The sequence below is a fragment of the Gorilla gorilla genome, chromosome 21, assembly GCF_029281585.2.
Source record: "Gorilla gorilla gorilla isolate KB3781 chromosome 21, NHGRI_mGorGor1-v2.1_pri, whole genome shotgun sequence".
NCBI lineage: Eukaryota > Metazoa > Chordata > Mammalia > Primates > Hominidae > Gorilla > Gorilla gorilla.
The window spans coordinates 60,951,368-60,976,006 of NC_073245.2; the positions used below are offsets into that span (position 1 = coordinate 60,951,368).

At 49.0% G+C, this 24,639-nt stretch overlaps 1 protein-coding gene across 2 annotated transcripts in view; it reads right to left on the reverse strand.

Annotated features, from left to right (window-relative positions):
- PREX1 (phosphatidylinositol-3,4,5-trisphosphate dependent Rac exchange factor 1) overlaps window positions 1–24,639 on the reverse strand; it is a 204,167-nt gene that overhangs the window by 72,133 nt on the left and 107,395 nt on the right. For both annotated transcript variants that reach the window (XM_031004787.3, XM_055373172.2), the window contains exons 6-7: window positions 11,609–11,770; window positions 4,048–4,181 (exon numbers count right to left, since the gene is read on the reverse strand). In XM_031004787.3, the coding sequence (XP_030860647.2) occupies window positions 4,048–4,181; window positions 11,609–11,770 (296 nt within the window). The remainder of the gene's footprint in view (window positions 1–4,047; window positions 4,182–11,608; window positions 11,771–24,639) is intronic.

Here is a 24,639-nt window from a genome sequence, read left to right on the forward strand (position 1 = left end):
AATTGCACTGAGGTTCTGGGCAAAGTTTGATGACAGGATGGAAAGGACTTGCTGATGTAGTTGGTATGGGGATAATGATAGCTCAAAATCAAGAAGATTCTGGCTTCGGCTCCTGGGCAAATTTCTTCTCCTGCCTCCAGACTCAAGCAGATATCAGCTCTTCCTGAGCCTGCCAATCCTAGGATCAGAACGACACTATTGGCTTGTCTTCAGCTTGCAGATGATAGATCTTGGGACTTGTCAGCCTCCATAATCACGAGTCAACTGCTTATTATAAATCTCTTTACACACACACACCCTATTCGGTCTATCTGGAGAATCTTGACTTAATACAAATTTTGGTACCATTTACTGGTAATGAGGAAGATCCAAGGGGCAGAAGTTAAGACAAAAAACAAGAGCCCCTTTAGACACAATTTAAGTGTGGGCTACTTGTGAGACACCCGAATAAAGATATATATATTTGTATTTCTTCCACTTGACCACGTACCAGGCCTTATTCTAACCACATTACATGTGTACCTTTACATGTTTTACTCTGTAAAAACAACCCCATGAAATGAGGACTACTTTTATCCCCATATAACAGGTAGGAAAAGACAGGCGCAAACAGCTGACATAATTTGCTCAAGGTCACACAGATAGTAAGCAGAGCCTCTGTGTTCTTTTTTTCTTTTTTTTTTTTTTTGAGACAGAGTCTCGCTCTGTCCCCCAGGCTGGAGTGCAGCGGTGCCACCTCAGCTCACTGCAACCTCCGCCTCCTGGGTTCAAGTGATTCTCCTGCCTCAGCCTCCCGAGTAGCTGGGATTACAAGCGTGTGCCACCACACCTGGCTAATTTTTTTGTATTTTTAGTAGAGATGGGGGGGTTTCACTGTGTTAGCCAGGATGGCCTCGATCTTCTGACCTCGTGATCCACCCTCCTCTGTCTCCCAAAGTGCTGGGATTACAGGCGTGAGCTACTGCGCCCGGCCCTCTGTGTTCTTAATGGCGACACACTACTGCTGCCTCTAAGATGCTAAGCAGGGAGTTGAGATGCATGAGACTTTGCTCTTCTGGGTCCTGGTTTCCCCTTCTGGAGGATGGGAGGTGGGTTTTTAAAACACTCCCTCCCGTTTTCCACTTCTGACACCCAAGGAGCCTCTGCTTTTGAATTCGCCCAGAAGCACTGTGAGTCAGAGACCTCCCCTGACCCATGTCCTGGATGGGTGGTGCCCTGCATGACCCAGGCAAGGACAAACACAGTCAGCAGTCACCAAGCCACTCCAGGCATTGCCTGCACCCACATCAGACTCAGGCGGGGAGATCCACCCACCATTGCCCAATCTCCTGGGCCTCTCAGAGCTCAGCCCTCTGGCTCTCCATCCAGAGGCAGGAATGCTGGCCGCCTGCCAGCTTCTCTCAAGAGACACATGCGCCCTTTCCCTGCAGCCAGCCCAGCTCACTTGTGGAAGTGAGGTGCGGAATGGCCTTGAAAGAGCTCAGGGTGCCCACAAGGAAGGCCCTGGGAAGCCCACTTGGAATCCGGTATCAGAATCAGCTGCTGTCCCTGCACAGGTGAGACAGCCCCAGAGGAGGCAGAGCCTGCACCCGGAAGCCAAAGGTTGAGTAAACTCATCTAAAAGTTGGGAGCAGGTCACAGAGGCCTAAAGGGACGTTCTGTTTTCCAAACCCCAGTGTTCTGGGAAAAGTGCCTGCTCCAGATTGCTTGGGGCAGAGTGGCGGGGCAGGGCTCAGGGTGGACATTGGCAGCAGCCCTGAAACTACCCAAGGACTCTGAGGACAGCCCCAGAGAGACCAGAAAGGAGTCAGGGAAAGAGGAGAAGGGGGCGTTCATGAGGGGACAGCAGGACATGAGATAGACAGACCTCAAGGAGTGGGCGAGAATGAAGGAGCAAATGAGAAAGAGCCATGCTGAGCCAGCCACTGGGAGATAGCGGAAGCAGGAGGTCCAGGCCCTCACAGGAAGGGCCAAGCCCAGAACAGGGGGGAGAGGGCAATGGGGAAGGGCCTGTGGTTTCAGAGCCTCCTGTGCACCAGGTGCTGTACCTGTGCGACCACACCAGAGCCAAGTTAACAACAATGGTGCTGGCAGCTACTGTGCTGTGCACCCACTATGTCCCAGGCACACTCACATATCTGATCTTCAGTGGTCCTAGGAGGTACATACGATCATTCACTCTGTTTTACGGAAGAGGAAACCGAGGCACAGAGAGGCAAAGTCACAGAGCTACAAAGGAGGTTAAACAGGGATCCAATGGCGGGCCTAGCTCTTAACCAAACACTACTACAAGGAGGGGCTGATCGCCTCACTTTACAGAAGAGAAAACGAAGGCTCAGGGAGACCCTCTAGAGGAGGAGGACAGTGGGAAGCCCACACATGGGCGTGGAGCATCCATTACTCATCCAGTGGTAAGGTTTCTCACCACACCTTAGGAGGCCAGCACAGACAGACAAGGAAACTGAGGCTCAGAGACGGTCAGTGGCATGGCCTAGGACACAAAGCAAGTTACAGGAAAATGCTGAAAGTAGGGCCTAAGGCCTGGACCTCAGGCCTCAGCTCTAGTCTTTGCTAGACAGAGGAGTTAAGAAGCCTCTGGAACATCACTATTTTGTTCCTAAGACAAAGCAGCAGCAAAGACAATTTGAAAAGTGCTGCAGGGATCAGCTGAGACCATCCTATACCTGCTGAACATGAAAACTTAAAGTCAGGAATCTCTCTGTGCCAATCCACCCACCCACCCATGCATCCAACCATCAGTTCCCACCAGCTACTACAGTCATCCAACCCCCGCATCCATCTCCTAATTTCCCTTCTCTCCAATCATTCACCCATCCATTCACTCAGTAGTCCAACTGTCCCACTTTCCCTCCCAGAGCCCAACCACCTCGGCAACTATCAACCAACCACTTACCCATCCATCAACATGCCAACCAATTGGCCATCCATCTACTAATCTCCAAACCTCCGTCACCAACCCACCTTCCCAATTATATAACCACCCAGCCTTCCATCCATCTATGCATTCACTCAACACACCATACGTGAAGGCCCCAATCTACCATTCATCTAGACACATATCTGCCAGTCTTCATATCCATTTCTCTAACTGCCTGAACATCCACACATGCCCCCAGCTTTCCATCTATTCCTCCATCCAGCCATCTCCTAAACCTCCAAGCATTCAAACACTCATTCACTCACACACACGTCAATTCCAACATCCATCCACATTCCTTCCTTCCCTCCCTGCCTCCTTCTACCATCCATTCACCTCCCAAACCCCCAGCCATCTGCGCCTCATCCCGTGTGCCTACACAACCCGTCACCACACTTCCCATCACACATGCACCTGCCTCCATCTACCTACTCAGCCAACCATCTGCTTACTCCTAGACTCTACAGAGCGCAAGAAACACCAGTGAAAGACACAAAGAAGGTGAAGAAACTATCCTGACCCTCCAAAAACTCAATAGTGAAAGAGCTTCGCTCCTCTTGAACCCTCAACCTTTAGAGCTCAGAATTACAGGATGTGGGTGTCACAAAGAACCTCTCAGTTTCCACAGTCATCCAGACCTGTGCTATCCAATATGGTAGCCACGAGCCACAGGTAGCTACTGAGCACTCCAAACGTGCCCAGGACAAATTTAGGTGTTTTGTGAGTATAACATACACACCAGATTTTGAGAACTTAGTGTAAAAAAAAAAACCCACAACACAAAATATCTCTTTAATAATTTTTTTAAATAATAATTACATGTATAATTATAATTGAATAAAATATTCTCATATTTGGGGATCTATTAGGTTAACTAAAATATATTATTTAAATTCATTTTACCTGTTTCTTTTTACTTTTTAAAATGTGGCTACTAGAACATTTAACATAACACTTGGCTTGCATTGTATTTCTACTAGACAGCACTGATTTAGAACAAACCCCTCAACTCACAGGAAAGGGAGGCCCAGAGACGGAAGTGACAAGCCCAAGGCATCACCTGGAGAAGGCAGCAGGCCAGACCCCAACCCAGCCTCCTGGCCACTCACCTGGATTTCCGCTTGCAGTAGACGAGAAGGTTGTCGAAGAGGAAGAAGGCCCTTTCCTGGATGTTGCCCGCGGAGATCTTTAACAAAGTCCCTTGCAGGAGGAGCTGAGTGCAGATGTCTGTGAGGTTGGAACCCTGGAAGAGCAATGAGAACACAGTGAATGAGCCAACCCAGGAACATCCCCTTCCTTTCCCAGAGACAGAACCTACTACCACCTCCTGCCACATGCCAAAAACTCCACCAGCAAGTCTGTCAATGGACAGAAAATCAATACAACATGATTAGTGGCTTCTATCTGCTGAGCATGCCACGAAAATCCTGGGGAGGGCACACTGATGTGACCGTATGTCCCTTTTACAGGAGAGGGACTTGGGGCTCAGGGAGGAGTGACTCACCCAGCTCATACAGGTAATAGTAGGTCCTAGTCAGCATCTGGGTATATTTTGGTTCAGTTTTTGTTTTTTGGGTTTATTTTTTTTTTAAACGGAATTTCACTCTTGTTGCCCAGGCTGGAGTGAATGGCGCAATCTCGGCACCCTGCAACCTCTGCCGCTTGGGTTCAAGGGATTCTTCCCGCCTCAGCCTCCCGAGTAGCTGGGATTACAGGCATGCACCACCATGCCCAGCTAATTTTGTATTTTTTAAGAAGAGACAGGGTTTCACCACGTTGGTCAGGCTGGTTTTGAACTCCTGACCTCAGGTGATCCAACCACCTCGGCTTCCCAAAGTGTAGGGATTACAGACATGAGCCACCACGCCTGGCCTCGTTCAGTTTTTATTGTGGGTTTTTTTTTTCACCTATTCCTTCCCCACTATTTGTTTATGTCTTGACTTGTTACTATATCTCCCCCACCTAAATGCCCCTTCGGTAAGGACAGGGCCCGAATCAACTATGTGCCCTACGTATGCCCAGCACCCACAACACTCTCTGGCACACAGTAGGTGCTCAACAAATGCAATGTGCAAACCATCGGGGGCAGGATCCTGTGGGCATTCCATCTGGCTAAGCTAAAGATGTACATGTTGATCCCAAACCTGGTCACCTATGCTGAGCAGCAGGGGAAGGGGTGACAAAAACGTGCATGAAGTTCACTGAATGTCAGTGAGGTTCCAGGCAGCGTGGCTGGGAAAGGCATCAGGGAGGAGTGAGCAGACCTTGGAAGACAAAAATTAAGATAAAGAGGCTGGCCGGGCGCAGTGATTCATGCCTGTAATCCTTTGGGAGGCTGAGGCAGGAGGATTACCTGAGGTCAGGAGTTCAAGACCAGCCTGGCCAACATGGTGAAACCCCATCTCTACAAAAATACAAAAATTAGCCAGGCATGATGGCAGGTGCCTGTAATCCCAGCTACTCAGGAGGCTGAGGCAGAGAATCGCTTGAACCTGGGAGGCAAAGGTTGCAGTGAGCTGAGATAACGCCACTGAACTCCAGCCTGGGCGACAGAGCAGGACTCTGTCTAAAAAAAAAAAAAAAAGATAAAGAGGCTGAGGGCAGGGATGGGAAGGTCCTAGCTGGGAGGGATCCTTAGAGCCTGGGATCACACAGGTTTCCCTGAAGCCAAGAGGACGCAGGCAAGGGCAGAGAGATCCCAAAGTCCAAAGAGAGAAGAAAAGAGACCTTGGTGGGCACAGAATGCCAAATGAGGCAGCCCCTCCGCTGACCCTCAATCCACGTCCCTCTTCTGTGATTTTGGGGAATGGAGTCTTCCCTTGTACTTGGCTGCCCAGCCACAGACTACATCTCCCAGCCCCCCTTGTGCCAGGTGTGGTCACATGACTAAGTTATCACCAATGTGCCTCCCTGCCAGGGCACATCCTTGAAAGAAAATGGCTTTCCTCCCTTTCCTCTTTCCACAGGCTGGGGTGGTGGGATACACTGCAGTGGGTGGTGGGATACACTGCAGCAGATGGTGGGGCAAGGAGCTGGAGGGAACCTGGCTCCTGGCAGAGCAAAGCTGCCCACCCCAGCCCGACTGTCCGCCTCTGCACTGCTAATGAGAACAGCGTTGCAACGCTAATGAGCCACCTCCCTGAGGCCGCTGCATCGCTTCCTTACAGCAGTCAACCGCAGACTTTAATTAACACAATAAGGTACAGACAACAGGGTGCCACGGACATTTAGGCCCAAGGAATATTATGCAAAAGCAGGGTTTTAAGGGAGTTTCACGTGACAGACCAGCAGATTACACTGAACAAAGAAACAAGAAGTGATGTTGTCCCTGCCTGGAAATGAACTTGGGGAGGAGAGAGGGAGAATTATTCACAAAATCTCCTTCCCCAAACAGTCAACACCCAGAACCAACATGGAACTCCTACCCCACTGGGACCTGCTGACTGAATTCTTTCTGAGACCCAGTAAGGAGAACTGGTTCCGGCAGCTGAGAAGCCAGGCTGTCTGCTAACGGCCTACAAGGGGCTCTCTCGCTGCTGTTAGGGCTGGTCTGCTCTGTGTCCGTGGTCCAGTTGGGTACAACAAACCCATTCACTCAACAGTGCCAGAGACTCCTCTGGAGACTGGGAAAGCAGCTTCCTTGTGGTCGAGAGCTGTGCAGCCGGGACAGGAGCCTGCATTCGTTATCACACATCACGGCCTTCGGCTTGGCTGGGGGCCAGGTGGGCATAGATGCTTGCATGCCCACAGGCAGATCTCAGCTTTCCAGTGAGGTAGCAGCCTGCCGCACCAAGACTCAGGGCTGTCATGAGGAAGAGCCCCTGGGACCCCCAGCATCCTCGCGAACTCCCTGGGGCTTCATCATGGCCCACGCGCAGCACACGGCAGACACCGGTTCAGCAGTCCCTGGAGCCCCCGTGCCTCCCCTTCCTTTTGCCTTGGCTCCCTTATGCCCACCCACCAGCTCTTCCAGGCTCCAAAGGGGAAGTTGAAGAAGAATCTGGTACCTGGCCCAGCTGCCAAGCCCCAAGGTCACACAGCCCTGGAACCCTGCTGCCAAGTCCGTCTCGGGGGACCTAGGAGAGGAAGTCCGCCAGCCTGGGAAGCTGCCTCTCCAGCCTTGGCCAAGCACCACCTGGCAAACTGCAGCTGAAATGCCGAGCACACTACAGGGGGATACCCCCTCCACCCCAGCCCTGCTGAGAAGCCCAGCCGCACTCTTGATCTCCCTGAAATCCTTGAATCTAGGTCAAGGGTGGTGCTAGGGGTTGGATGCACAGGGAAGAGGCTGAGCACCAAGACATGTGGACCAGTCAGGACTAGAGACCTCCTTCCTTCCAGACATGCACACTCAGCCACGCTGGAGATGACAAAACCTTATACACTCAAAGCCAATACATGCGTAGGGGCGGCCACATGCCACGCACTGTTCTAAATATCTTGTACAAACTCAGCTAATCCTCAGGACAATTCTCATTTTACAGAAGAGGAAACCGAGGCACAGTGTGGTGAAGTGACTTGTTCATGGTCACATAGGTGGTAAGGCAGTGACGTGGAACTTGAACCCAGACAAGCAGCCTCCACTCCCCCCACCTGCTCACCTCTAACTCAAGCCGCTTTTCGAAGACAACCTGAAGATTTTTCTTTGCAATCGATAGTCTAGAGCAGGAGTCTCCAAGGGGAGAGACCATGTCCCACTGGGAGCCCAAAGCACTCCAGGGAGGGTAGGAAAAAAATATGAGAGCTTTTGTACTGATTTTGTTTCCTCACTCCTGTTTCCTTCACTCCCCTTGTGGGTGAGGGCGGGTGAGCAGTTGATCATCTCTTAAACCAGGGCTGCCAGAGCCAGAGCCAGAGCCAGAAAATGGAGTGCCTTCCTTCCTTCCTTTCCTTCCTTTCCTTCCTTCCTTTCCTTCCTTTCCTTCCTTCCTTTCCTTCCTTTCCTTCCTTCCTTCCTCCCTCCCTCTCTTTTTTTTGATGGAGTCTAGCTCTGTCGACCAGGCTGGAGTGCAGTGGTGTGATCTCAGCTCACTGCAACCACCTCCCATGTTCAAGCGATTCTCCTGCCGCAGTCTCCCGAGTAACTGGGATTACAGGCATGCTCCACCACACCTGGCTAATTTTTGTATGTTTAATAGAGAAGGGGTTTCACCGTGTTGGCCAGGCTGGTCTCAAACTCCTGGCCTCAGGTGATCCACCTGCCTCGGCCTCCCACAGTGCTAGGATTACAGGTGTGAGCCACCGCGCCAGGCCTGTTTCTTTCTTATTAAGAGTACACATTTCCTTTTTTATCACTTTTTGAGCTTCACACGGAAGTCCATGCAGCTGCATCTGGAGTGTGCCTCTGAGGAGGCGCAGCCCACACTGGGCACAAGTTCCAGTCAAAGCTCTTGGATACTTTTTCCATCTAAAAAAATAAATAAATAAAGAGATCCCACTTTGCTGCCAGGGCTCCTCCTGACATGTATTGGGCGTTTTCTCTGAGCCAGGCACTGCCGAGGACTCTGTAAGCATCAACTCCCCCGTCCTCAAGTGACCCATGACAGGGGTACTCCCATGATCCTGACTTTGCAGATGAGGAAACCGAGGCAAAGGAATCTCTCCCCATGGAGGGGGTTGTCTCATTTGCTCACTTGCAAGGTATTGCGACACACTGCCATTTCCTTGTGCTCAGCAAAATGGATTCGTGGATTCACTTATCTGGTTTTAACTAAACCAGTCTCACGACAAACAGTGGCTCACAAAGGATCAGGGGGTAAAAAACACACACATGGGAGATCAAATTCATGAATGATGCAACCTCAAGCAAACAGCAAGAAAGTGGCCAAAACAAGACTCCCCTTGCTCCAAAAACAAGCCCCTTGTCAGACATCTTTCAAGAGAGAGATGACAGCTATCTGATCAGATCAGCAAGAGGTCACACAGAAAGATGGGAAAGGATCAAGAGAATATGTCAAATAAAGATGTGCAATCGCATCATTAACATGAACTACCCCCTAAGGCATGCTGTCCTCAGAGACTGTAACTACTAACAGATAGCATGGAAGCAACTCCACTATTAGACGTCATTTTTTCTAGCTAGAACGTATTACTTTCACAAGTCACCTTGAGGAACAAACTGTATTTTAAAAACCTTTCTACTTCATAGAAAACAATTTCACGTTTTTCAAAGGACATTCATATTCCACACCTCACTTTATCTTCCAAATGAAACCAAAAAAATAACTTCAGAGATATTATCACTAAAATTAAACAAATAGGAGAAAATAAGGCACACCAGGCAGGACAAACTTACTCGAGGCAGGGCAAACTTACTCGAGACAGGGCAGTCTATAAGTTACAGGGCTGGGCCTCAAAACCAAGTCCCTGTGCCTCAGCTGCCTCATCTGTAAAATGGGGATAATAGCACCTCCCTTGTAGGGTTGGAAGCTTGTAACAGGTACTAAATAACTGCCAGCAATTCTTATTTTAAGTCACTTTATTTCCTATTGCATCCAGAAACGCTGGCCACTGAGGGCCACTGAGGGCCACTGAGTTCTCAAACTGTAAGTGTTTAGGGTCATAAAGGGTTTTAGAGACCCTTGGTTTCCATTTGCCTAGGCCCTTACCAGAAAAAAGGCATCTGGAAATCACTTCTGCTGCAGCTGCCGAGGAGCTTGCTCAATACCCTCTCCTCTGGGGCCCATGTGAGAAATTTCTTTTCCAACTGAGTGCCAGGAAACTCTCTATCTCCCAGAAGAACTGCTCTGCTTCTTCCTTTTCTGACAATATTAGGTAACTTATGTATGTTGCTCTTTTCACCTTGGCTTCCAGGAAACTCAAAACCCAAATAGACAGATGTTTAAATTAGTCACCTTTATTTGCTCTTAAAGTTCAAAGTGGCCATGTGACCCATTTCTGGCCAATGCAATGAAAGGGGACACCTGTATGGGGCTTCTAGAAAAGGTTTTCCTCCACCAGGGAAGAGATCTCCCCACTAACTACCCTGGCCATGCCCCTGTCTCCTCCGGTTTTGAACATACGATGCCTGGAGCTGCCGCCTTCATGGAAGCATGAGGGAAAGAAGAGGATCACCAGAGACCAAATCAGAGCTCTGACATCACAAGGCTGAGATGAGAGTCTTCGAGGATGCATCCTAACCGACGCACCTGAGGATCAGGCAACTTTCAGATGCAGGAAACAGGAACCAAGCCATGTACTTTTAAGCAAAAAGGAATGAGGGGCTTTACTTATTCACTGAAGGGGCTAAAGGAGCCAGGAATCCAGGCCGAGGGCCCCAGGAAACCAGCCACAATGCAGAACTCACCCACCAGGGGAGCCACTGCCCCTGCCCCAGGTGGGAAAGGAGAATCAGAACATCACCTGTCCAAGCTCAGGCTCCAGGAAAAGGCTCCCCAGGTGGCATCAAGGATTCAGTAGTTGTTGCCTCAACTGTTAACTGCAAAGCCATCCCATGGCTGCTACCCCACCAACAATAAAAAAGGAAAGCCTAGGCCATGCATCTGACGCACAGGAAGCTGGCGCCCGGGCCCTCTTCTAATGTTACCACGGAAAGCCAAACACAACCATGGCTGGTGCTTTGCTGCAAAAATAGCACAAGGGGTGGCCTCCGCCCCACTTCCACCTTCCAAATCTCAAGCAACTGGATCTCATCTTGGCCAGACCCCAAATCATATCCCAAACTGAAGCTGGGAAATACAGCTCTTCACTCTCCAGCCTCGGCTGGGCAGGAAGGCCCAGCAGAAGGAGCGCAAGGGACATGGCAAGTGGATTGGCCAATCCACAATATCCACCCCTCCCTGAATGCAGCCCCTCTCCTCTCTGCAGCCAAACCCGTAACCTCACAGCAATACAGCCTCACATTTAGGATTCCCCAGCACAGAGAAAAGAACTAGAAATCTCAAATATGGCAAGTGACTCCAAAGGCCAGAAAATCCAAAGGGCCTACGGCATATGATTCACCTAACAATCTCTGCCCAAGAGACTTTCATCTTCCCTCTTAATCTCCTGTTCCAGCTGTATTTACTCTGATATGGATTTTTTTCATTTATTCATATTTTCCCATTTCCTTCTATGGATTCACAGGAAACCTCTAATAATCTAAGGAAGGCAAGGGGGCTTAAATCCAATGATCTCAAGAACCCTATCCCCTAATAATCATGATAGTAATACTAATAGCTACCATTTATTGAGTACCTACTATGTACCAGGTACAGATGAGGATACTGAAGTTCAGAGAAGTGATGACATTTGCCTAAAGTCACCCAGCAAAGGAGTGTCAAAGCCAGAATTCTGTCCTGGAGTGGACACTAAAACCCTACCCTTGACATTGGCATCAACAGCTCAAGGGCCTCCACATACCAGGCAATGCATGAAAGGGAAGGGGTGGGGAGAGAACAGGGGATGCTGGGGACTGAAGGAAACTAGAGGCTCCAGTGACTATTTCCATGAGATATAGGGGCCCAGTGTCACCAAGTTTTTAAGAGAAACTTGAAATGCGAATTTGTATTTGGATTTAATTGAAAAATAATTAAGCAATCTTTTGCAAACACTGTAGGCCAAACAAAATACATTGCAGACTGACAGGTGCCCAGGCCTCAGTTCATGCCTGCACCTGTGCACCTCCTGGCCCCCTGCAGCCCAGGAGGCCCCCTCCTGTCCTGTACACACCTCCCAGCCTTCGATGTGGGACTGCAGCTGCTCCAGGGCTTCCAGCTTCTCCATCTGCCGCTTGGTCTCATTGATGTTGGAGCAAACGGTCTTCATGGCCTGCAGGGCACTCTGGACCGCGGGGTGGTCTGGGTGCTTGCCGGGAGTCCTCTTGGCCAGCTCCTGGGGTAGAATAGAGGTGGGGAGAAGAAAGCAAGACATCAATCCAGAGGAGACCCAGGCCAGAGCTGAACCCAAGAAAACAGACAAAAACTCCTCGCCTGGTGGACATTACATTCTAGTAAAGGAGATGAGCCAAAGCAAAGAAAACTCAGGTATGGAATCCAATGTCAAGCAGTGGTAAACACTAGAAAGACAAATCAGAATGAGGGAGAGGGAAGCATTGTTTCACAAGGAGGTCAGGGGAGGCCTCTCTCTGGAGGTGATGTTTGAGCAGAGACCCTGGACAGAGCAAGAGAGAGAGCCCTGCAAAAACCCGAGGGGAGAGCCTGCCAGGCAGGGGGCACCACGGTGCAAAGGGTCTGAGGCGGGTACATATCTGGTATGTAATGAGGAACAGAAAGGAGGCAGTGTGTCTGGGGTGGAATAAATGAGAGAGAGAAAAACAGAGAGATCCGCGTTCACAGAGGTGGCCCCAACACTGCTCCTCCCCAGGCCCGGTTTTCTTATCATAAGATGGGCATAAAAAATACCCCGCCTTCACAAGGATATGGGACTGAGCAAATGAAGCGGCTCTTAATCCATGAGAAGCCCCCTGCCCCCACCATTTCCCACTGCCAGCTCACCCCTCAACTCAGACGCAGGCTGGGACATTGCAAAGGTCAGGCCAGTCTTAATCGAACATTCCAGCCAATAAATGTGATGGGAGAGGAACTGAGGAGGAAGGGATCAGCTGGGACTTGAGATATCAAGGAAGATTTTTCAGGCCAAATTACCCAAATCACCCAACCGCCCCCGTCAGTCTTTCATCCCGAACTGTGCTGGCAGAGATAATTTTCTTTAATCATCTGACCCAGAAACACGCCCAACAGCTCCAGTCTCTCCCCTATGCCCTATCTCTCTGCTCCCTCGACGATCCAGATAACGTCCACGCAGATGTGACACTCTTGCATCGTAGTTACGAGCACAAATGTAGGTTCAAGGGCTGACTCTGCCCCTCACTGTCTGGGTGACCTTGGGCCAGTCCCCTCTCTATCCCGGGCCTCGGCTTCATCATCTGCAAACCTGTGATGATGAGGATGATGGTGATGACGATGACAGCAATTAATGTCTACTGAGCCTTCGCTCCACGTTTTTAAGGTAGCTTCTGTTATCAGACCATTTAACAGATGAGCGGACTGAGGCACAGCAAGAAAGCCTAAGGCCTCAAAGAAGTACAAGGAGGAACTGGGATTTGAACCCAGGCTGTCTGGTGCTGCTCATGGTTGTGGTAAGCAATAAATGAGGTACTGTAGGAAAAGCACCAAGTACATATATAGTAAGCACTCAATATATGTGAGCCATTAGCATTCTCCTTGCCGTATGACAACACACTAGCTGTAACTGTGAGCAGCAATTTGCCACAAAAGGGTATTGTTCTGAGCACTCCCTGGAGTAAACCAACTTCAAAACACATCCCTTCTTCATTCACTTATTTTCTGCCCTGCCCGAAAACAAACATCCTATTTTCTGAAGACCAGGTCCTAAGATTCCCAAGGCCCAGCTGGTCTGCATCATCAGGCCCCTGGGACTTTGCTGAGCTCTTGCCACGCACCCAGGCAATGTGCCCAAAGGATGCAAAAGGAGGGAGATGGAGCCCTGCTCTTCCTCTGGAGGCCCCAACAATGAGGCTGGAAAGGCACTTCCCTGGGGGCTTGAGAAAGGCCTAGAGAGCAGCACCATATCCTGAAAATGCTGGTGATCAATCAAAAGAGAAGCAAGCCCAGAAGGCTTCAGGAGGAAGCAACACAAAGGCAGGCAGGGCACCCAGGGCCAGCTCTGCTAATGCGGAGTGTATTTCGACTCATTCTTCACTCAGCAAATACTGGCTGAGCAACTGGTGTGAGCCTGAGCTGTGGAGGTTGGGCAAAGAACAAGATGGTCCTCTGGGAGCTCATGGTCAAGAGTGGACCGGTCAACAAGGTAATGACTATTACTACTACCAACAGTAACAACAGCTAATACTCAGCAAGCCCTCAAGCTCCTGTCAAGCTCATTTGATCCTCATGTCAACTCTCTATCAGGTAGGCACCATTATTCTTCTCGATTGACAGATGCAAGACCTGAGGCACAGAGAGGTCAGACTGTTTGTCCAAGGTCACACAGCACATCTGAGCCCACCCAGTCTGACTCCAGAGTTTGTGCTCTAAATCCCCGTGCTATTTACAACTTTTCAGACAGTTAAGTACAAATACTTTCCTCTCAAATAAATATATAATTTATAGAATTAAAGGGACAATGAGTGAGGGAAGTGCCGTGGTCTGAGAAGGTCTCTCTGGAAAGACAGGCTTGTGAGCGAAGCTTGAATGAGGTGAGGCCACGGGCCGCACTGCGTCTGCAGGAACAGCACTCCAGGAAAGAGAAGAGCACATGCAAAGGCCCTGAGGCAGCGAGAAGCAGCAGGGAGGCCAGCGGAGCTGCAGCAGAGCAAGCGAGCGAGAGGGATGGACCACAGATTCAGACAAGCATGCCAAGGCCAGATCACATGAGGCCGCAGTGGGGTGTTTGGGTTTCCTCCCAAGAGCCATGGGGAGGTGATGGGGGTATGAGCAGAGGCTGGACACCATCCTCTCACCCTTTAAAGGACGTCCCTGGCTGCTGACAGGAGGATGCACGGGATGGAATGTGCAGTGAATATAAAGTGGGAAGACCAGTTATGGCTACTGCCAAAGTCCAGGCAAGAGCAGAGGGTGGCACAGAAGCTCTGTGCCTCATTCACTCCATGCATGCATATATCCACTCAGCCAGGCTCCAGTGTACCTGGCCCCATGTTGGGCTCTCTGTTGTACACAGATGACGGCAGACACTCCCCTAAGCCGTCAGCCTGCTTGTAGGCATGTCCACAAAGTTACAATATAAGACCGTGATCTTATGACCATATCCAGTAATTCCGTTTGATTCAGCAAAGCTACCCCAGTCCCAGGTTCCCTGAAGTGGTTTTTGGCACCTGGACCTTTGTGAGGCCAGCCGAGGCCAGGGAGTGAATGTGGCCAGTCAGCTCCCGGTGGGCAGGGACAGAGGCTGCCAGTTAGTGAGACCCCCGCCCCAGGTTCTACCCATCATCCCTTTCATCCAAAGCAGGGGTCAAATGACAGTCCAAGGACTGAGTCCAACCCATCACCCGTTTTTGTAAAAAAAAGTTTTGTCGGAACCAAGCATCCTCATTCACTGATATATGGTCAGTGGTTGCTTTTACACTACAATGACAGATTGTATGGACCCCAAGGCCTAAACTATTTACTATCTGATCCTTTAATGGAAAAGTTTGCTGGCCCTTTGTTAAAAGCAACAGAACTGATTCTTAGCTGAGCATGAGGGCACCTGGAATAAAGGCCACATGCCCAGTCCTCCTGGACACGAGGTTCTCATGGATGGGGCGTGAGCAGAAGTGCCGGGTGCAGTTTCCCTTCTCCTTTCCCTCTTCCTTGGCTGGAATGTGGGCATGGTGCGAGCACCTGAAACCCTGGTGGTGAGGGGCACACCTCAGGGTTGGCAGAACTTGGTGCTGTCAGCATGGAGCCACCATGCTGCCCTGGACTGCCTTGACAGAAATAAGCTTAGACGTTGTTTAAGCCACTCTTGATTCAGAGCTATGTCACTGCAGCTAAAACATATCCTATTACAAAAGACCCCACCGTGTTGTGGCACTTGGGATAAATTCACCATGAAACTGTGTTCTTCCTTCTGCTGGCTCTGTTAAGCTTGGCCATCAGTGAAATTACTTTGCCTCCCAATGGCCCTAGCAGGCAGGTGCTTTTACTATCCCCACTTGACAGATGAGAAAGTTGAGGCTCACACAGAGGCAAGGTCTCCTGCCCAAGGACACGGACTGCTAAACGGCTACACGGTCCAGCTCCAGAGCTCACATTTCTGAATCACTATTCTGTGATTCTCCAGCCTGAGGCCCTGGGCCTCTTCCCACCTCCCCTGACAAATAGGAAGCCCTCACCACTCTTATTCTTGAAACTAAAACCTGATGGGTCCATGGCACCCCTCTGATGGGCACTGCCACCATATCTGCTCCTCCCAAACCCTGGAAGTTGGAATCTCAGTGACCCTCCTCCAGTGGTTCCCTGTGGGGCTGCCAACACCCAGTAGTTAGTAAAAGTGAAAAAAAGGCTGCTTCCCTTTTCTATCTGTCCGCCTCTATCTCTATTCTTGCTCTAGGTCAGTGGTAGGGGTAGGGAATTGAAACCAAGCAAGACCTGGCCAGGCCCATAGCTGGACCAAAACCGCAGGGAAGTGTTAGCTTTGGTGTCTTGGTTCACAGGGGCATGTTGGCTCCACTCTGTGGAGCTCCAAAAAATGAGGGCCCATTCCTGCCTCCAGGCCTTTGGACTTGCTGTTTCCTCTCCCAGCACATGCCTCAAGATCTCAAGAAGTAACAGCCAAGCACGGTGGCTCACGCCTGTAATCTCAGCACTTTGGGAGGCCCAGGCAGGCAGATCACGAGGTCAGGAGTTTGAGACCAGCCTGGCCAGCATGGTGAAACCCCGTCTCTATTAAAAATACAAAAATTAGCCGGGCCTGGCGGCACGTGCCTGTAGTCCCAGCTACTTGGGAGGCTGAGGGAGGAGAATCGGTTGAACCTGGGAGGCAGAGGTTGCAGTGAGCCGAAGGTTGCGGTGAGCCAAGATCGCACCACTGCACTCCAGCCTGGGTGACAGAGCAAGACTCCATCTTAAAAAAAAGAAAAGAGAAGAAATAACACAAGCCAGGCATGGTGGTTCACGCCTGTAATCCCCGCACTTTGGGAAGCCAAGGCGGGCGGATCACCTGAGGTAAGGACTTCAAGACCAGCCTAGCCAACATGGCAAAACCCCATCTCTACTAAAAATATAAAAATTAGCCAGGCATGGTGGTGCACACCTGTAATCTCGGCTACTTGGGAGGCTGAGGCAGGAGAATCGCTTGAACCCAGGAGGCAGAGGTTGCAGTGAGCCAAGATTAAGCCCCTGCACTCCAGCCTGGGCAACAGAGTGAGACTCCATCATAAAAAAAGAGGCAACATAGTACTGTATAAAGATAGGCCTAGAGATCAATGGAAAAGAATTGTAGGTGGTGGCCAGCAGTTCAAGACCAGCCTGGGCAACACAGAAGGACACCAACTTTACCAAAAAATTTTAAAAACTTAGCCGGGCACAGTGATGTGCGCCTATAGTTCCAGCTTTTGGAAGGCTGAGGTGGGAGGATCACTTGGGCCCAGGAGTTCCAGGTTACAGTGAGTTATAATCGGGCCACTGCACTCCAGCCTGAGTGACAGAACGAACCTGTCTCTATTATCTCTTTAAAAAAAAAAAAAGAGAGAGAGAGATAGGTTGATAGGTGCAGCAAACCACCATGGCACATGTAGACCTATGTAACAAACCTGCACATTCTGCACATGTATCCCAGAACTTTAAAAAAAAAAAAAAGAAAATCAAAAGTAAAAATCAATGCATATCAAAAAAAATTGAGAGTCCAGAAATAAATCCTTACATTTATGGTCAGTTAATTTTCTACAAGGATGCTAAGGCAATTAAATGGACGAAAGAACTGTCTTTTCAACAAATGATGCAACTGAATATCCATGTGCAACAAAATGAGGCTGGCCCCTTCCTCACGCCACACACAAAAATGGACTCAAAATGGATCACAGACCTAAATGTAAGAACTAAAACTATAAAACTGTCAGAGAAAACACAGGGGTAAACCCCTTGTGACCTTAGGTTAGGCGAAGTGCTCTTAGATATGACCAAATGCACAAGCAACTTAAAAAAAATAGATAAAGTGAATTTCACCACAATTTAAAACTTTTGTGCTTCAAATGACACTACCCCAACGTGAAAGCCAAAAAATAAATAAAATTAAAAAGGAAGGGAAAAGACAATCTGCATAATGAGGAAAACAGTATCAATTACACATCTGATGAGGAACTTGTACCCAGAATATGTAAAGAACCCTTACAACTTAACAACAAAAAGATAAATAATACAAGTAAAAAACAGACATAGGACTTGAACAGACATTTCTCCAAACAAGATATACAAATGTCCAATAAGCAGATGAAAAGATGTTCAACATCATGTGGGAAAATGCAAAACAAAACCAAAATGAGATACCACTTCACATCTACTGGAATAGCTATAATCCAAAACATGAATAACAACTGTTGGTGGGGATATGAAAAAAATAGAGCCCTCCTACATTGCTGGTAAAAATATAAAATGGTGCAGCAGCTTAGGAAAGCAGTTGGGCAATTCCCTTGAGACACCATGATCCAGCCATACCTGAAGCCATCTATCCATGGCTTGTCAGTTATGTGAGCCTATTTATTTTTTACATATATATGTTGTGTAAGTCAGCTTGGGCTAGTTTTTCCATCTCTTATTTGAAAAAGTTCCTACTGCTTCACAGTCTCAGAGAGAGTGCACAGATATGGAAACTCGAAGGTGTCCCAGTTGGTCTCAGACAGGCTAAAATGTGGGTATCTTCAAAGCCAACGAGAGCTTGAGCGATACTAACAAAGGTCTAACATGCGAAAGGAGGGAGGTGAGAAGGCTCCTGCCCAATTCAGAACTGAACAGACTGTCCTAATAAATCAGAATGGAGTCACGTTCAAAGGAGACATACTATGGTACTGAAAACCCTGGAATCCATATCCAAAGTGGAACAGATACATGAACTTCCAGTGTTTGGCCCAGAGAAGAGTATTTCTGGAAGGAACCCAAGAGGTGCTTGCTTGCTTGCTAAGCGTCTTGGGAGAACTACATGACTAAGAGGCCTGGTGAATCTGTAAGACGTCAAGGAGTCCAATGGGACCAGTGCAAGAGACCAGTGTTTGAATGAATTAATCCATTCTTACACCACTTGGAGCTTTCTCGCAAGAGAGAGGGCTACCTTGTAAGGTAGTAAGTTCCCCATCAATAGAAGTATCAATGATAGATTCAGGCCCACTAATGCCTTATTCTAGCTCAAACCCAGTATCAGATCATGAAACTGGAGAGCTCTGTGGTCAAGAGAATGGGTGCTGGGAAAAGGGAGGCATGGTCTCCACTTCGCCTCCACCACATCTCAGCTGTGGGGCCTTGCACAAGCGGCCTCACCTCTCTAAAGCCAAGTGTGTGCATCTGTGAAAGAGGCTAAGACTCACCCCCTAAGGCTAATGTAAGGATCCAATGGGGTGATGAATGTAAAAGTCTTGGTACCCAGTAAGGACACAATATTTATCATCATCCTCATTATGTCTGTGGTAATAGTGGCTATTTCTTATGATTTCTGTATAGTAGGAATAATAGTGAAAATAGAAGTCGTGGTAATAGTCCTAATAGCTAGCATCTACTAAGTACTTACTGTGCACCAAGCACTGCTCGAAATTTAAGTGTATTAAGTCATTTCATCCTCAAATCATCCCAGTGACGTAGGTACTATTATCATCCCACTCTATATATATGGAAACTGAGGCACAGAGAGGTTAAAACCCTCTTGCCCAAGGCCACAGAGACAGAAAGTGGGACTTGGCAGATGCCAACCACATCTACAGGCCCCTCTAGAAATAGTAATAGCTGGAAATGAACACCCCCAAATCAGACTCTTAGAACACAAAATGTCTAAGTAGGGCAGGTCCTGGGGATCCTTTAGAAAAACTGAGTGCAGGGAAGAGAGGGGTGTGCCAGGGCTACCCTGTGAACCAGCAGCATTAGCCCCTCCAGGAGCCAGGCTGAGTGGCCTTCCCCAGCATCCGCCCCTCGAGCCCTGTGTGGTTTCGCGAGTGGGGCCCCAAGCGAAGGCTTCCTAGAAGAGAGGATGTTGGCGCAGAGAAGCCTGGGCTTCCGCGAGATGCCTCACCTCCCTCTCGCCCCTGCAATCACATTTACTCAAAGGATGTCCAAAGGTGCCCGCTCTGAGCAGCCCCTTCATGTCCCCAAAACTGTGTCAGCAGCTCCCAGCATGGCCGTAAGAGGCAGCCTGAGGCGCAGGGCCTCAAACCCAAGGGCAACAAACAAACGTGGCTAGAGCCAGCTCCTACTGGCTCACTCAGCTTCGCCCAAGGCCCAGCTCACTCAGCCTTATCCCAAGACCCAGGAGAGGACTGGGGGAAGAACAAAGGGCTCAGAGGAAGAGGAGGTGGCAAGGAGAGAGGAGGATGAGCTGCAGAGGCCTACTGCTTCCACCTGCTCCTCTCTTGGGCCATGGAGTCCAGGAGAGGCCACCCTAGCCAGCTCCCAGTGTGGATCTGTGACTAAAGCCTGACCTTCCATCCTCCCAGCCACACAAGGAGAGTGTGGGACCCATGCTGAGCCGGTGGACCTCAGGCTGGGACTTCCTACGCAAACGCTGGGAAAGGCATGCTCTCCTCTCCCTGGGTGGGTACACTGGTCACACACAGGCCTGAGGCTGCTGGTGACCAACGACGCCACTGTAAGAAAGCAACCTCCTGAGCACAAGGCTGGCACTGAGGGAAACACAGCAGGACATGGACAGACGGAGTCAGGATAGTATCGCCTGAGCCCTGGATGTAGCTATGCCTGAAGTCAGACCTACCCTTGGTCTTTTCTGTTTTCTATTCTTTTTTTAAAAGTAAGTTTAATTAACAAGGTCATAAAAACAATAAAGTAGATTTTCAGTCACTGGCAAGCGAAATCATAAGAAAATGAATCCATAAACCCACAGTGTGAAAACAAAGCTGCAATTGTCACTGGAAGATGTGATAATACCCACCATTCTCTGTGACTTGGGGTTGGTGGGGGTTGGAAAGCCATATTGTCCTCTCCACAAAGAGAAAAAGGCAGAAGGGTGGTGTCACCAACAGGGTCTGGGTCAAGCAGACACCAACTTTCTGGGGACACCTCAGCCAACTCCAGGAAGGGGCTGATCCTGCACTCAGTGACTTGCCTCCAGTCACACAGGCCTGCCCAAGGCTCTGCCATCTAAGCTCAGGAAGCCTGGCTTGCTCCTGTACCCACAGTGCTGAAGTCCCCTGCGGCCATACCTAGGGTGACAGCAGAATGCAAATGAAGAGGTGCTAAGGATACCCACCACCACTTAAAAAAAAAAAAAGGAAAAGAAAACAAGAAGCGAAAAACATCTGGAAGTCCAAGAGAACCCAGAAGTGAAGAGCTCCCCAGCATTGCAAAAAAAAAACCACAAACACCCTGCATGCATGCAAATCATATGCAGACTTCATGCAAATGTATTTCCAATTTTAACAATTTCAGCCTCTGCTGCATGTCTAGGAAAACTGTAGTCCCACCAATTAGGAATTAGCAGGAGAAAGGAAATAATGCTCGTGGGTTTTAAAAACTCCTTTCTTCTACTCAGAGAGGAAAGGGGGGTAGAGTGGGAAGAGGGCTCCTATCAGGAAGTTCCTGTTCTGGCTTTGATGAGGATGTGCTGTGTGATCTTGGACAAGTTGCCTCCCCTTTCTGTGCCTATGCCTCTTGGCTATGCAAGGTAGTGATGAGACCAAGCTAAATGTTATCACCAGCCTCTGTCAGCAAAGCAGAAGCTCTGGCCACCCTGGACTTGCGTTTCCACCTTACAGTAACAGTTGGCTGGGCTGAGCAGTGGCTGTTCCTTAGAAGGGATGTGTGCCCTCTAGTCTGCCACAGTTCCCACCCAACTCGCTAAGTTACAACCAAGCTACTCACTCGTTTCCTGCACGTGCCCTGCAGGTATCTGTGTTTGTGACCCTAGGTTGGTAGGTCTCTACTGACCCTCCAGGCTCTGACATTCAGGAGCTCTATATCCAGCCTTTCAAAGAGGCCCTAGCACGGCTCACCGTGAAGTTCTACACCTCTTGCTCCCACTTCCAGGCTCTGCACAGGCATTTCTCTAGAGAAAAGGGTAAAATGGTGAGAGATGGTGGTGATTGATGGTGATGGTAATGGTGGTGGTAGTGGTGATGATAGCTATAAATTTCAACTTAGTGGAAGCAAAAATAAATAAAAATAAAATAAATAAAGGAAAAAGAGCAACTAAGCCAAAGAAACTAAAACAATCCAAAATAAAACACGGAAAGATGCAAAAGCATCAAAAAAAGAGGATAAACAGAAATCAAAAAGAAGGATGGCAGAACCAAGTTCAAATATATTAATAAATACAATAAATATAAGTGGATGAAACGCTACTGTTAGAAGATACTATCAGATCAGATTTTAAATTGAACTCTATGGAGTTAACAAAAAAAGCACCTAAAGTCTAAGGATTCAGATAGGTCAACCACAAAAGGAGAAATAAGATATTTCAGGAAAACACTAGTCAAAAGAAACTTAATGTAGTTATATTAATATTGGAAAAAACAGACGTTGAAACAATAAAAATAACTAATATTAAGCACATCTCAGCATTTTACAGATATTTTTCATTTCATCTTTATAACAACCAATAACTAGGGCACTATTTCACAGGAGAAAACTGAGGCACACAGAGTTTAAGTCAGATTTCAAAGAGGCAATGCTAATAAGGTCAGGAGCTAGGATTAATAAGCATAAAAACCATTACAATATTTGAGTCACCAACATTTAACAAGCATGACCATTTACTCAGTAGTATGCAAAATGCTTTCATGAGTTTTCTCATGCATTGTCTCATCTGATCTTCACAGCAAGCCTGGGAGGTAACTACCATGCCCATTTTACAGATGGGAAAATGGAGACAAAGAGAGGTTCAGCAACTTGCCCTTGGTCACACAGCTAAGAAGTGGAGTTGGATTTCTGAATTCACTCTTAACCACACACAGTACAGGAGAAAGTAGAATCCAGGTTGGACCCCACAAAAGGTGAACTAGGAAGGCTCCTTCGAAGATGGGGCAGCTGAGCATGGCTTTGAAAGGAAGAGGTGATGGCAGGACCGCCCCCCCCAACTCCCCAACAAGGGGTGTCCCGAGGTTAGTGCTCACCACACAGGAAAGAGCCTAAGCACAGGCTGACACAGGTTGACTCTCTGGGGCAGCTGTGGGCGAGGTGTTGGTGCTCGGCCCGAGAGACAGGATGAAGGGGTGGGCACTGTGGTTGGGGGAGGATGGGGTCAGGGTAGAGGGGGCTGCAGTGAAGAGATCTCTGACTTCCTGTGCTTTCTCAGCAAGACGGTGACAATGCCCGATCCCCAGCAGATGAGGAGCTCACTGCATAACATCAGTCAGACAAAAACTCCAAAGAGATAACCCAAAGTATCCAGAATAATAGAAGGACTCTGGGAAATCAAAAGGACAACTGTCCAATAGAAAATGGGCAAAGGATGTGAAAAGGCAACTCTCATGAAATGCACCCACCTCCACTGCCACCACCAGGTCAAGACATCTCCTACCCGAACCACTGAAGCCAAACACTTTCTGGTCTCCCTGACTCCACCCTGACCACCCCACGGTCCATCCTCCACACACAGCCAGAGGGACCCCATTAGAACTAAGGCAGATCCTGTTCCTCCCTGCTCAGAACCTTCCCATGGTTCCCACCTCACCCAGATGGAAAATAAAGACCCCACGATGGCCCACAAGGCCATACTTGACCTGGTTCCATTACCTCTCTAACCTTACTCCCTCGCTCTCTCCCTATCCTCTTCCTCTCCAGTCACCCTGACCTCCTCACTGTTCCCCAGACACACCAGCAACAGTCCTGCCCCAGGGCCTTTGCACTGGCTGTTCCCTCTGGAACAATTTTCCCCAAGGTACCTGCTTGACTTCCTCCTTCACCTCTTTCAGGTCTTTGCTCAAATGTTTCCTTCTCAGTCCAGCCTTCCCTGACCACATTATCTAAACCTGCAACCCCCTGAGTGACTCCTGGTCCTTACTGATCTTCTGAACCTGATATTTATTTTTTCCACAGCATCCAAATATTCCATCTAAACAAGCATACACATTTCTTACTCATTTGTCACCATCTCCCCCAAGAAGAATGCCCGTTCCAAGGGGACAGGGGTTCAAGCTGGTTTTGTTCACTTTGTACCTCTAGCACCTCAAGCAGTGCCTGACACATAATAGTTGCTCAATAAATAGGTGGTGAATGAATGAATGGCTTCAAAAACCCTAAACACTGCAGCACCAACCGTGGCTGTCTCTCAGAGGACACTAGGAAGACGGAAAGGGATTTGCTAAGACAGTAGTATTCTACTGTGTGAGTCACTGTTTTTTAATGTTGGCTTCTCCCCTTCCCCCTCCACCCATCCTACATAAAGTTGGCTCTGGTGCCACCTAAAATCTTCTGGAAAGCTATGAGTAGTATACATCCATGCTCTGGGAAACACGACACTCCCAGCTGTCCCCCTTCACCGAGAATTGAGGTCAACACCTCCCTGGCAATGGAACTCACTCAGTCCATCCCAGGAGCGCGGACCTCAGTATCGGCCACTTTCCTCCCAGCCAAGCAGACAGAGGTAACAGCCGAATGACAAGGTCCTTGCGCTGCACTTGGGTGACAGCTGCATCACCCACAGACAGACATGGGAGGTGCAGGAGACACCAGCGGCCGTGCACAGACCCAAGGCTGTACCCCAAGCAGCCACTCTGCAAAAAACATCCCTGGACACAACCCCACTAGAGCAGCTGTTCCGAATGGACAGGTCCCAGGATGTGTCCTGTTGGGGCCCACAGTGTTTAACAAGTTCTGAATCAAGCTGATACTTGGACATAAGTAACTTTCACATAAAAGTCCCAATTTCTGGATTCAGAAACAGTTGGCAAGAAGACAGGGGTGGCCTTTCCACATTCATTCAATAAGTGACCAGGGGTATCTACCCTGTGCAGGCACCATTCCAGGCACTGGGGAAACAGGCCCAAATCCCTGCCCTTGGGGAGCTGATGTCTCAAAATCAATCAGGACACCAAGCGTCCCAGGACAGAATGTGAGTCAGCGAGC